The 13,577-nt window shown below is 45.6% G+C and overlaps 1 protein-coding gene across 2 annotated transcripts in view; it reads right to left on the reverse strand.

Annotated features, from left to right (window-relative positions):
* Positions 1-13,577, reverse strand: part of LOC121535279 (solute carrier family 12 member 7) — a 37,108-nt gene that overhangs the window by 15,550 nt on the left and 7,981 nt on the right. For both annotated transcript variants that reach the window (XM_041842170.1, XM_041842168.1), the window contains exons 2-11: positions 6,631-6,725; positions 6,283-6,414; positions 2,700-2,846; positions 2,454-2,508; positions 2,126-2,256; positions 1,664-1,905; positions 1,194-1,405; positions 830-997; positions 476-574; positions 259-316 (exon numbers count right to left, since the gene is read on the reverse strand). In XM_041842170.1, coding sequence (XP_041698104.1) covers positions 259-316; positions 476-574; positions 830-997; positions 1,194-1,405; positions 1,664-1,905; positions 2,126-2,256; positions 2,454-2,508; positions 2,700-2,846; positions 6,283-6,414; positions 6,631-6,725 — 1,339 coding nt within the window. The remainder of the gene's footprint in view (positions 1-258; positions 317-475; positions 575-829; positions 998-1,193; positions 1,406-1,663; positions 1,906-2,125; positions 2,257-2,453; positions 2,509-2,699; positions 2,847-6,282; positions 6,415-6,630; positions 6,726-13,577) is intronic.

Raw genomic sequence — 13,577 nt, forward strand, 5'->3', positions numbered from 1 at the left:
TGACAGTATGGAGTATCGTGTGTAGATCAGTGACAAAAACATCTCAATTGAATCAATTTTAAATTAGGCTGTAACACAACAAAATGTGGAAAACATAAAGGGGTGTAAATACTTTCTGAAGGCACTGTATGTATGACACAAAGGTCTTTGATATACAAGTTATACACAGCAGGGATGGCTTCTGCATCAACGCTACTGTACATAATGGCATAACAACTGTTGCCATGTTGTAAATAATAACTGTGGAATAGTAGTTACTTGTCTCTCAAAACGACACCCTCGATACAGGCACCAAATAGCACAACACAGGTCATGTCTGGGAGTTGGGGTTAAGAAAGAAATAGTGCTGTCAAAGTTAACAAATGCAGAACACATACCCTCTCCCACACTAAAACACACATGCCAGCACTCCATGCATGTATGCACACCACTCCACACATGCACGTCATCATCTCTATGGTTTCTCCAAGGATACAAATGAAAGAAGTGGTTGCTATGGCCAGGATGGTACCGAAAGGAATAGACCTCTGGGCATCTCGGAGGTCTCCAGATCTGTTGGAACCTGCCATGATTCCTGTCATGGAAAACACATAGATTCATACAGAAGCTGAAATTCAGGAAATCACCAACATATTTAAATGTTGTCTGCAGCAGAAAACAACACCAAAACTAAAAACACAAAAGCGTAAGTTACAGTAACTCTTCCAAAGGATAAGTTACAGTAACACCCTTACAATCAGTGTGAGGGTGACAAACAATAACTCAATTATGTCATATGGTGGTAGCTACACAATGATATCTATGGTGACAGTATGGCTGCTCTACCAACCCGTGACGGAGGGGAAGTAGATTCCCACCAGCAGAGTGAAGAAGGTGGAGATGTCGTTGAAGACGTAAGGCATGTAGATATCTCTGGAGTTATCCTGGGCTGGGACAGACGACTGCCTCTTCTTCTCCACCAACATCCCACTGGGCCCGTAGTCACCCCACATGTTGTCTGACAGGGGACACAGAAGACTCACATTATAGTAGACTAAACACTAAGGACACCTGCTCTCAATAATCATTTGTTAAGTGAGTAAGTAGTAAGCAAGTAGTAGTAGTGCCAATAAGTGGGCTCTGACACAGAATCAGATAACTTTATTGCCACGCAACAATTGTTTTCTAGGAATTTGTCTTGGTGCTCCGCTGACCTTTGATGACCCCACTGAGCAGGCCTGGGATGCCCTGGATCTCAGTGACGTTGTTCAGGGTGAAGTACTCATCGCAGGTGGCATTGAGGTGGGAGCTGTCACAGAACAGCTCCCACAGCTTAGTGGTATACGTCACGTTCTTGATCACCTCTGTCTTCACACACTTCTCAAAGTTGTGGTTCTGCAAGGAACGGTTCCCCAGAAGACAGATTCTGTGGGAAACATATACATATATTCATGAGGATATTTTATTGTGTAAAGAACTAAGAATATTTTCCTTTTGGCCACTGTAACCACTGTAAAGAGTCTATAAATATCTGTCTCACTGATATCAATGTGTGATCACGTTAGTATTCAGCTCTATAAGATCAGATGACTGATGATGGTCCTATACAGTGTGCACATTAATCTGACCAGACAAACACAGACACAAGCATTTCCTGTGCCTATAGAGTAACTATCTAACTCACGGGAAGTCTGGTGGTTCTATGACGGTCTTGATGACTCCGGCGTAGATGGCCATGATGGAGAGCACCACACAGGCCAGGAACACCAGGGCCAGCTTGTTGACATATTTGACTCCCACAAACACCACCAGAGCCATGAGAGCCAGGCAGCAGGTCCCGTACACACGCATGTTATTCAGCATGGCCTCCGCCTCGCCCTCCTTCTTCTCAGCCACAAACACCGCAGCGTTCGGCACGATGTATGTCTGGGACAAGAATAGGAGTCAGCTGGGACACTAGCTTCATGAAACGTTGTTTGGGCCAAGAGTTTTTCCGGCCCATGTGACATGTCCAGGAAAAACACTGTGCCATTGTTATAGGCTGTGACAAGGTACCAGCTCCTGGAAGAGTCATGTGGTCATGAAAAACTCCTCTAAACATTGTGTATTTCTTATATCATGACCAGGCATTCTGTTTTATCCTTACCAGAAGGATTTCAATGGTACCCAGGATGTACATGGAGCCAGCGAATGTGGTTCCCAGGTAAAAACACAAGCCCACAGCCCCACCAAACTCTGGTCCCAAAGACCTGGAGATCATGTAGTAGGAGCCTCCGGCTGAATGGGGCAAGAGAACAGATACGGATAAAACGACTAGAAAATAAGTTAGCCGCAGACTATAGCTCCAATGCAATAGTAATAATAATCAACCATGGTTAAATGATGACAGTTCAACAGTGCTAAATAAGCATAAAAACAGAGGTTGAGGTTTCTTATTCAAGGTGGAAAATAAGCTGAAGTTGAACTGACATTACCTGGCACTACACCATTTGTTGCAATAGCGCTCATTGATATTGCTGTCAGCATGGTCTGTAAGAGAGGAAAAAATACAATAGACTAGATATTGGTGGGTGTATGGTTACAATGTCCTCAGGGAGAAAACTAAGATTGGCAGAGAATACCACAGTTTAGTACCTGAACTCCCCAAAAGGGAGGAGTGTGTGTATGTAAGTAGTTTAGCCCACCTTGGTCCTCCATTTGTATCATTACATAGTACTTACACAGGTGCAGCACATGACGACGATGGCGAAAGACTCCAAGATGCCGGCAGTGCCAACTATCCAGGTGAGACGCAGGAAGAGGATGACTCCCAGGATGTTCTGCATGCAGGGCAGGTACACGCCGATGAATGTGCCCATTTGAGGACTCTGGAGGTGCCAACGTAGAGGGCAAGGGAAGAGGAGAGGTAGGATTACCATGAGTCAGCTTATGGTACAGTAGGGCCTTGTAAGGTATACTGTAATAGCCACAATACAGCATACAATACAATATTGTACAATCCTGTACAATACAGCTTAATACTGCTGAGATTACAAAGTCAATTGTCCGTAATAAAGAGATGCTCTGCTTTTTGACACCACACTCCACAAAGCAAGTCCTGCAGGCTCTAGTTTTATCTTATCTTGATTATTGTCCAGTCAAATGGTCAAGTGCTGCAAAGAAAGACCTAGTTAAGCTGCAGCTGGCCCAGAACGGAGTGGCACGTCTTGCTCTTCATTGTAATCAGAGGGCTAAAATGTATACTATGTATGCCAGTCTCTCTTGGCTAGAAGTTGAGTAAAGACTGACTACATCACTTCTTGTCTTTATAAGAAACATGAATGTGTTGGAAATTCCAAATTCTTTGCATAGTCAACCTACACACAGTACTGACGCACAGACTTGGCATTTGATTTGATTTGATTTGGAACTCCATTCCATCTTATATAGCGCAAGCGAACAGCAAACCTGGTTTCAAAAAACAAATAAAACAACACCTCACGGCACAACACCACTCCCCCATGTGACCTACTTGTTATGTGTACACTACATGACCAAAAGTATGTGGACACCTGGTCGTTGAACATCTCATTCCAACGTCATGGGCATTAATATGGAGTTGGTCCCCCCTTTGCTGCTATAACAGCCTCCACTCTTCTGGGAAGGCTTTCCACTAGATGTGGGAACATTGCTGCAGAGACTTTCTTCCATTCATCCACAAGAGCATTAATGAGGACGGGCACTGATGGTGGGCAATTAGGCCTGGCTCGCAGTCGGCGTTCCAATTCATTCCAAGGGTGTTCCATGGGGTCAAGTTCTTCCACACCGATCTCGACAAACCATTCTGTATGGACCTCGCTTTGTGCACGGGGGCATTGTCATGCTGAAACAGGAAAAGGCCTTCCCCAAACTGTTACCACAATGTTGCAAGCACAGAATCCTCCTCCACCAAACTTTACAGTTGGCACTATGCATTGGGGCAGGTAGCGTTCTCCTGGCATCCGCCAAACCCAAATTTGTCTGTCGGACTGCCAGATTGTGAAGCGTGGTTCATGACTACAGAGAACATGTTTTCACTGCTCCAGAGTCCAATGGTAGCGAGCTTCAACTGACGCTTGGCATTGCGCACGGTGATCGTAGGCTTGTGTGCGGCTACTCTGCCATGGAAACCCATTTCATGAAGCTCCTGACGAACAGTTCAGCACTCGGCTGTCCCGTTCTGTGAGCTTGTGTGGCCTACCACTTCGCGGCTGAGCCGTTGTTGCTCCTAGACGTTTCCACTTCACAATAACAGCACTTACAGTTGACCGGGGCAGCTCTAGCAGGGCAGAAATTGGACAAACTAACTTGTTGGAAAGGTGGCATCCTATGACGGTGCCACGTTGAAAGTCACTGAGCTATTCAGTACGGGACATTCTAATGCCAATGTTTAACTATGGAGATTGCATGGCTGTGTGCCTTGATTTTATACACCTGTTAGCAACGGGTGTGGCTGAAATAGCCGAATCCACTTATTTAAAGGGGTGTCCAAAAATATTTTAGAGATAGTGTATGTACTGATATGTATGAGTAACTGCTAGATGCACACTACATGTTCATGTTTTTAAATGTATGTAAATTGTAAAGTATTTTGTCTGTAATGTTTTTTTTGTTGGTGTCGACTAGTGGGGATACTAATAAATAAAATAAAATCTGCCACAATAAATACTGAGATTATTTTTTGTCTACAATTGTAATGTTGGCAAAAAGACTTGAGCCGACAGACTATTATCAGAGCCGTACACTATTTGCATTTTATTTTATTTTAAAATTGGTTCATTAGCAACCATCAAACCATCTCAGCAGCATAAAAACACAACAATGGTGAAGTCAATGGTCTGAAGTCAGCTGCTTAACTGTGCCCTGTAGGGACATGACTACAAACACAGTCTCAGGCAACCCCATCATTTAGCTGGGTTACTCTCATGAAACTACACATCCTCAACACTGTGACATGCAAACCATACCACCCCAATCCTCCTGCAACAACTTCCATCACATAAGTTGCTTTGGTTTAGCCTGTTCCATCCTCCTGTGTTTGCAAATGAAGTTTTACAAATATTGTCTGATAAAGTTATGTAAACACAACAGATAAATTGTTTGCAGTATAAACGTGTGTTATAGTTTAGAATTTAAAACGTAAATCATTATATTTCTAGGGTCTAGGGAGAGAGTGGTATAAGGATAAAGTTTGCATTGGCTTTTCAGACAATGAGTAGACAGATGTATTGCTCAAATACATTGCAATGTCCTTTGAGCAAAACATCAGTAACAAAACATCAGTAGAGAATCCTTCCACAGTTCCCAGTCTATTTTCCTCATGCCCAACTCATGCTCATATGTCATAACAGTAAAGTATTTGAAGTCCTTTGCAGTTTTCCAGAGAAATTAACAACAGAACTATTCAGTGAAATAATACTATGTTTGCTCTGTGTGCTTGCACAGTTTGGAAAGCAGGAATACCCAAATATAACAGCCAAACACAATGCTATACAGTGTACAGTAACAGGCTACCTTTACAATGATCTGTTCGACTTCATTACAGCCATACAATCCATGCCCCGATCACCACAGGATAAATGAACAACTCCAGTGTGTTATCCACCGCCTGATGACACAAGCACCCCCTGTTATGCTCCAAAGGTGCAACGGACCCCACTCTTTCAAGATCAGAGAACTCTACCCCCCCACACACACACACACACACAAAGACACTGCATGAATACAGTACAGTACATACCATATATCCCATAACGCAACACAGCACTCTCTCAATACTGCTGTCGGTTCTCCTATACGCCTTTTTATCAGGGTCAATGTGGCCCTTGTTCAAAGACCGTTCACAACCTGGAGTGGCATCCTCACTATCCACTCTGTCTCCATAGATCTGAGCCAATCAGATCTCCAGCAGGGAGAGGTGCTGGGGTAATTGTCAGGGGACAGGGGAATGGTTGGTTTCTGTGGCCTCGTGTTGGTGCTGTGACGCTGAATAGCAACAGTAGGAGTATTTCTTTGGTTGGTTGGTCAGAAGAATGCTGCCTTATATTCTCACACGCGCTCTGCTCTCAGAGGTGCTGTTGCATAGCCACCCCACTAACCAAGTCAACTCAGGTTGGTATGCACAATAATAATAGATGTTAATGTGATCGAACAACAATGTCCTTGTCAAGTGGATTGAGAGTTAATACAATGTCTGTCTACTACTGTACCTCTTTAGCGAGGTCTCCCACAAAGTACCCACCAGGAGAACTTCTCAATAATGCACAACGGTCATGTGGTCCATACCTTGACTCTAATCTTCGTGACCCCCTCCTCATTTTCATACTCCTCGTGCTCAGTGACCCCCTGGGTGAGGTTGGTGTAGTTAGCCAGCTTGTTGAGGAGGGAGGATACCATGGGGTTGCTCTCAATCTCTTCCTGTCAATAAGGACACAACGACATTGAATCGGGACGTCATGGCATTGAAGACATCCAAATATACAACAAACAAAAGCAACACGTTTGGATGATATACTCCAATATAATCCAGGTAAGCACTTAGCTCTCACTTTACATTAAAGTGGCATAAAACCTATGTGGTAATTAATTACATGACATGATTTATGATATCAAAAGCCTTGACATGTGGTATACCTCAAAGAGAGCCATGTTCTTGCCATCGTAGTAGTTTCCTCGGTCATGGTCAGTGTTGTTGATGAAAGGGCTGCTCTCTCTGGGAGTGACATCTCCTGGGAGCCAACAGAAAAGGAGGCACAGCGTAAGATAAGAAAAACATCTTTACTGTACTTGTCTGTCCAATCACTATTGATTTCATGGTATCTTCATCACTTGGCCAAAATATTGTAAATTTTTTGTTATACATTTCTTAGGAAACAACACAAACACCACTTTCCTCTGCAACCGATACAGAAAACCTCTACTGTCCAGACAAAGTCATGTTGATTGTCATTTCCGTAGTAATGTCCTATGGGGTTATACTGTGACGAGAGCAATCAATGCTATCGTGTGCAGCGGATGAGGCTGCTAATGACTCAGGTCAATGATATTGACACTGTAGAGCTTCTGTACAGTATGATGAATAAGCACAAACTACCCTGAACAAAACTTTATCTTTGCGATACTGTAATACAATGTTATTTTCCCATGATTGCTCTCCAGCTGTTGTAAAATAAGAGGTGAGATGCAGTGGTAAGGAACATTTCAATGTTATCATCTCATTATGAAGTGTAGTATTCAGGCCTATAACAGCAGACAGAGTTCCATAAAAGGAGTTTCGCCAAGCTGCTATTAATCATCACAAGATATCATCCATTACAGAGACTTCCTTGTAAATGAGATGTCCAAGGCACCTACAGCACCCGATGTCACAGGAAGGCCAAAAGATCATCAAGGACATCAACCATTCGAGCCACTGCCTGTTCACCCCGCTATCATCTAGAAGGTGAGGTCAGTACAGGTGCATCAAAGCTGGGACCGAGAGAATTAAAAACAGCTTCTATCTCAAGGCCACCAGACTGTTAAATAGCCATCACTAGCACATTAGAGGCTGCTGCTGCCTATTGAAATCACTGGCCACTTTAAGAAATGGAACACTAGTCACTTTAATAATGTTTACATATCTTGCACTACTCATCTCATATGTATATACTGTATTCTATTCTATAATATTGTACTGTATCTTAGTCCATGCCGCTCTGTCATTGCTTGTCCATATATGTATATATTCTTAAATTCCATTCCTTACTAGATTTGTGTGTATTGGGTATATGTTGTGAAATTGTTAGATATTACTTGTTAGATATTACTGCGCTGTCGGAGCTAGAAGCACAAGCATTTCGCTACACCCACAATAACATCTGCTAAACACGTGTATGTGACAAATACAATTTGATTTGATTTGATTTGAAGAGGGTTTCAATGAAAAATGCAAAATTTCTCAAGCATTGGATTTCTTTGCAAGACATAATTAGCTTGCCCTACAGTATCTACTAGGCACACCACGTCATTTCAACTTGGATAATTGGGTAATATTTGGTTGAGATGTTGATCAATGAGATTTCAACCTTTATTCAACCACTCAAAAAGACAGCTAGAAGTTAGTTGAATTCCCAAATGTGTTATCACTGCACTTTCAACCATTTGAAAGCACAGCAAAGTTCAAATGGGAATACAATGTCAGATATTTTGTATTTATACAACTTAATGCAGTGTTTCCCAAACCCCAAGGGGTGCACGTTTTGGTTCTTGCCCTAACACTACACAGCTGATTCAAAGCTTGATGATTAGATTATTATTTGAATCAGCTGTATAGTGCTAGGGCAAAAACCTAAACGTGCACCCCTTGGGGTCCCAAGGACCGAGTTTAGGAAACCTTGACTTAATGTGTTATCACCGTGCTTCATCTAATAGCACAACTGTCACGCCTACTCCCGCTCCCCCGCTCCAGCGCTCGATGTCGCCGGTCTACTAACCTCCGGTCCACTAACCACCGGTCCTAGCAACTATCATTACGCACACACACCTTCTGCACCTGCTTCCTGACTCCCTGCTTATACGTTACAGAATACTGCCTCACTAATTATGGAAGCAGCAGAAGAGTAAGACATCTACCAGACGGTCGGTGAACAGGGACACCTACTCCGTCAACACCACGATCAGCTGGCGCAACAAGGTGCGGCTATGGATGAGGTCCTCCGCGTCCTCCACCGCCTCGAAACCACCCGAGAGGATTCACCTACAACTAGCGGAGGGCCTCCTACCATGAGTCGTCCCAGTGAGCTAGCTCCCCAGCCCAGCCAGCAGTCCTCCCAGGGAGGCGATGCCCGACTGTCCCTCCCGGACAAGTATGACGGGACTCCATACAAATGCCGTGGTTTCCTACTCCAGTGCTCCCTCTATTTTGCCCATCAGATGGGAGCCCCCACCACCAAGAGGTCCAAGTTTGCCTCTGTCATTTCCCTACTGACCGGGCGGGCATTGGAGAGGACTACAGCCGTCTGGGAGAGAGGAAGAGCTGGGTTCCTACAAGAGGTTCATGGCTCTGTTCAGGGCGGTCTTTGACCATCCATCGGAGGGCAGAGAGGGAGGTGAGAGACTATTCCAACTCCGGCAGGATGCCCAGACCGCTGCGGAGTACGCCCTCACCTTCCGGACCGTGGCAGCCTCCAGTGGATGTAATGAACCGGCACTGTGCACCCTATATCGTAGAGGACTGCATGAGGAGGTCCAGACGGAGTTGTCGTGCCGGGACGACAACCTTTCCTTGGACGCACTCATCACGATGGTCATCTGTCTGGACAACCTTCTTCAGGAGCGCCGGCACCTCCCTCGCCCCTCACCCTCCTCCTTTGGCCTTCCTGAGGCAGAGCCTGAACCCATGGAGATAGGGTCACACACCTCTCTGCAGCAGTGGCGTCACCGGAGACAGATGGGGCTGTGTTCCTATTGCGGCCAGGAGGGGCACTAGCTCCAGCTGTGTCTGGTGCCACCCAACCCGAGGTCCACTGGGGAAGAGGGACGACCCCGTAATCATCCCTCCCAGGGTAGTCGTGAGTATTCCTTCATCATCGTTTTCCGCCAAATCCTTCCTGGTTTCCATTTCACTGGCTGGCTTTCCCTCAGGTGTTGTCTCTTCAGCTCTAGTGGACTCCAGTGCCACAGGGAATTTCATCGACCAGGCCCTCGCCTCCTCCCTGAACATCACCTCATTCCCGCTCTCCTCTCCTTTTCTGGTTCAAGCCCTGGATAATCAACAATTGGGATCCGGCACAATCAGGCGCATCACAGCACCACTCTCCCTCACCGTGGGACCCTAGCACCAGGAAAGCCTTCCCTTCCTCATCATCACTGCACCCGTACACAAAGTCATCCTCGGCCTCCCATGGCTCCAACGTCATAACCCCACCATCTCCTGGTCGAGGATGAAAATCACCGCCTGGGCACAAGGATACATTGTGGTTCCACGTCGGTTGAGAGTCCTGTAGGTGCCCTCCAGCCCATCATTCTTCCCGTATCGTTGGCCCCTTGTTTTGGGACATAGATGTGGACATCCACCAGGCTCTGGAGAGGGAACCCATGCCTGCTACCTGCCCTCCTGAGCACATCTACGTCCCCACGGGGGTAAGGGATTGGCTGTTGACCTGGGTGCACACATCCCTCGCCGCTGGACATCCATTTATCACCCGCACCATTCAAACCATTTCCATGAAGTACTGGTGGCCCACCTTGGAACAGGCCGTCGCCCGCTATGTCAATTCATGCTCCATATGTGCCCAAACAAAATCTCCCTGGAACCCTCCAGCAGGGAAACTCCTTCCCTTTCCCGTGCCTCAGCGGCCTTGGTCCCATCTGTCCATAGATTTTGTTACTGATCTCCGAGCCAGACCGAAGCCCCTGCGGTGGAAGTTTGGAAAGCTGCCCACGTGAGGCTCCAGCGCGCCGTCCGCCATCAAAAGGAGCAGGCAGACCGCCACCGCAGTGAGGGTCTGTGTTCCATCCTGGTAATCACGTCTGGCTCTCCACCAGGAACCTCCTGCTCCGCCTGCCCTGCTGGAAGCTCAGCCCCCGATTTGTGGTGCCCTTCAAGGTCCTCCGGAGGGTCAACGAGGTAACATATCGATTACAACTCCCCACAACTACCGGATCTCACCCTCTTTTCATTTTTCCCTCCTCAGGCCAGTGGTTCCTGGTCCCCTGGCTGGTGCCGTCCCTGCGACACCCCTCCGCCTCCCCTGGACATCGAGGGGACCCCCGCCTATGCCGTCAGGTCCCTCCTGGACACCCGACGTTGTGGGGGTTGGCTCCAGTACCTGGTAGACTGGGAGGGGTACGGTCCTGAGGAGCGCTGTTGGGTCCCGGCGGCCGACATCCTGGACCCCAACATCATCCGGGATTTCCATCTCTGCTGTCCGGCCCGCTCCTTGCCCTCGGGGCCGTCCTCCCACACCTGATCCCCATCGTTATGCACTCCTGGACCTCATCATCACCTTGATTACTCTCCCTTTAGATTCTACACATATTATTATAGCAATTGTGAAGATCTCCACAGACCAGCGACATTTGCATGCTATCTTCAACATACATGGTTTCTATGATTGCATAAGAAGACATTTATAGTTACAGTAGGCATGTGGACAACCCTTCAAATTAGTGGATTCGGCTATTTCAGCCCCACCCGTTGCTTACAGGTGTATAAAATCGAGCACACAGCCATGCAATCTCCATAGACAAACATTGGCAGTAGAATGGCCTTACGGAAGAGCAAAGTGACTTTCAACGTGGCACCTGTCCTCGATTGCAATAATCACTACCGAGTTCCAAACTGCCTCTGGAAGCAACGTCAGCACAATAACTGTTCGTCGGGAGCTTTATGACATGGGTTTCCATGGCTGAGCAGCCGCACATAAGCCTAAGATCACCATGCGCAATGCCAAGCGTCGGCTGGAGTGGTGTAAAGCAATGAGACAATATCTTTTTTTTTTTTTTTTTTTTTTAACAGGATGGGAGACCAAATGAATAGCCATAGATCAACTCTACAGTAAGTTGTTTTATATATATATATATATATATATATATATATATATATAGTGGATATATTTGTGAAGATCTGACGTTGTTTCAAAGGTTCAAATTCAACATATTTCATACAAGGTTTGTCTATGCTAAAGATTGGTTACAATGATGACATAATCCTGTGGTTGGGACAACAGTTTACGTTGATTACTTTTTTCCGAATCCAATGTATTTTTTCAGGTAGATTCTACGTCACAATACGTTGACAGATTACGTTGAAACAACGTTGATTCAAACTGTTTGTTTTCAGTGGGTAGTCTCTTACCACGGTCGCTGTTTCTAACAGCATGAGTTTGGCAAAGCAAAACTAGCACACTAAATACAATTGACAGCCAGCCTATTGTAAAATGTCCTGGCTGAGGAAAGCAAGGCAGTCTTCCGAAGAGAAGACGAGGGCAGTGGTAGAACCATCCATCACGATGTACTAGCTGTCTGCTCTGTTCATTCCACACACAAGGAATGCATAGGAACCAATTATATCAGGCTACATCGATACTTTAGACAAAGGGGAGCTGACACTGTGTAGATCTAGGGAGGTGGACAGGTTCAGGTTTATGCATTCATTCTGGGAGATAATCTTATTGATTTACAGTATGTTTGTTCCGTTGACAGAGATGAACAGCGCAGAACATACAGTAGAAGTACTTGTCAAATTGTACGATAATAAGACATTTTGCCATTGGCTTAAGTTAATAACTTCAAGGTAAGAATCTCAGACACTAGGAATATCTTAATTTAACTCCAATGTACACAAAATCTGGCTTTCTCAAATATTAAACATTTGGCTGATTTAACAGACATTTTCACTATTTGAAAAATCCGTCCACACAACAACACAATCTCATCAGGTAGTTTGCTAATGAGGAACTAAGTGAAGCATTGCAGCCTCTATGATAATAAATGACAATGAGAGCTATTTATAACTCATTAAGCCTCCACAGTGGCAGATTCATAAGCTGCCTAGCCCAGCACACCTGAGCCTGAAGGTAAGACGCACAGACACAGAGACAGAGAGAGATATCAAATCCCTATATTTAACCCTGGGTCCACCCCAGCACTCATGTAAACACAGATATACGTACCACAGATTAACAACTACAACACTCAAGGACAGACGCAACAAACACATATACATGATGATGGCTTAACCAAAGCTTCCACAACAAGAAAAAGCAAAATTCTTACTACAGACCAGACTATGAATATGCAAATATGTCTAGGCTGATTATTTCACAGGGTTTATCACACAGATGAGCTCACCTGATCGTCGTGAACCCTCCTCGCGCTCCATGCTAGGAGGGAGGTGCAGCTGGGGTCCCACAACTCTCTTCCAGTATGCTACTGTAAACCTCAGTAGTTCCAGACCTCAGTCTGCTCTGCCTAGCCCCATATCCACTGAGTTGACTTGAATCTGTGTAACACAGCTCTCTATGAATGTCTGTATATCTGTTTTGCACTAGGTAGCTTTCTGTAGCAGCTTTGGTTCAGGTGTCTGTGGTGCCCTGGGATTCAGCTGCTCCAGAGTTGTGGACATCCCTTCTCTGTCCTGTTACTGTCCTGTCCTGTCTGGAGGCAGTGGAGCATCATCAGCCCCTGCGCTCCTGACCCCTCATCCACTCACTGGAGGGTGTGAGAGGTAGAGGAGGGAGAGGGGTAGAGAGGGGAAGGGAGGGGGAGGGTGCAGCTTTAGCTACTGTAACCCTGTGCCCTGAAACACAGCTCAAAGAGCTTATAGTGCATGTCCCTATACATATACACATATATACACACAAACACGTTTATTCCCCTCAGCTATTAGCTTAGCATAAAAAGTGTGTACACAGTATACAGTTCGCAATGTAATCCTCGAATCTTGTGTACTTTTTACATTTAACAGCTCAAAGGAAAATAATTATGGAGGAGCTGAAACAGAGGACATGAAGTAATATTCCATCCATGTATACCCAATCCTCTGGGAAGTAATATTCCATCCATGTATACCCAATCCTCTGGGAAGTGAAAAGTGCAAT

Source organism: Coregonus clupeaformis, chromosome 21 (genome assembly GCF_020615455.1).
Source record: "Coregonus clupeaformis isolate EN_2021a chromosome 21, ASM2061545v1, whole genome shotgun sequence".
Lineage (NCBI taxonomy): Eukaryota > Metazoa > Chordata > Actinopteri > Salmoniformes > Salmonidae > Coregonus > Coregonus clupeaformis.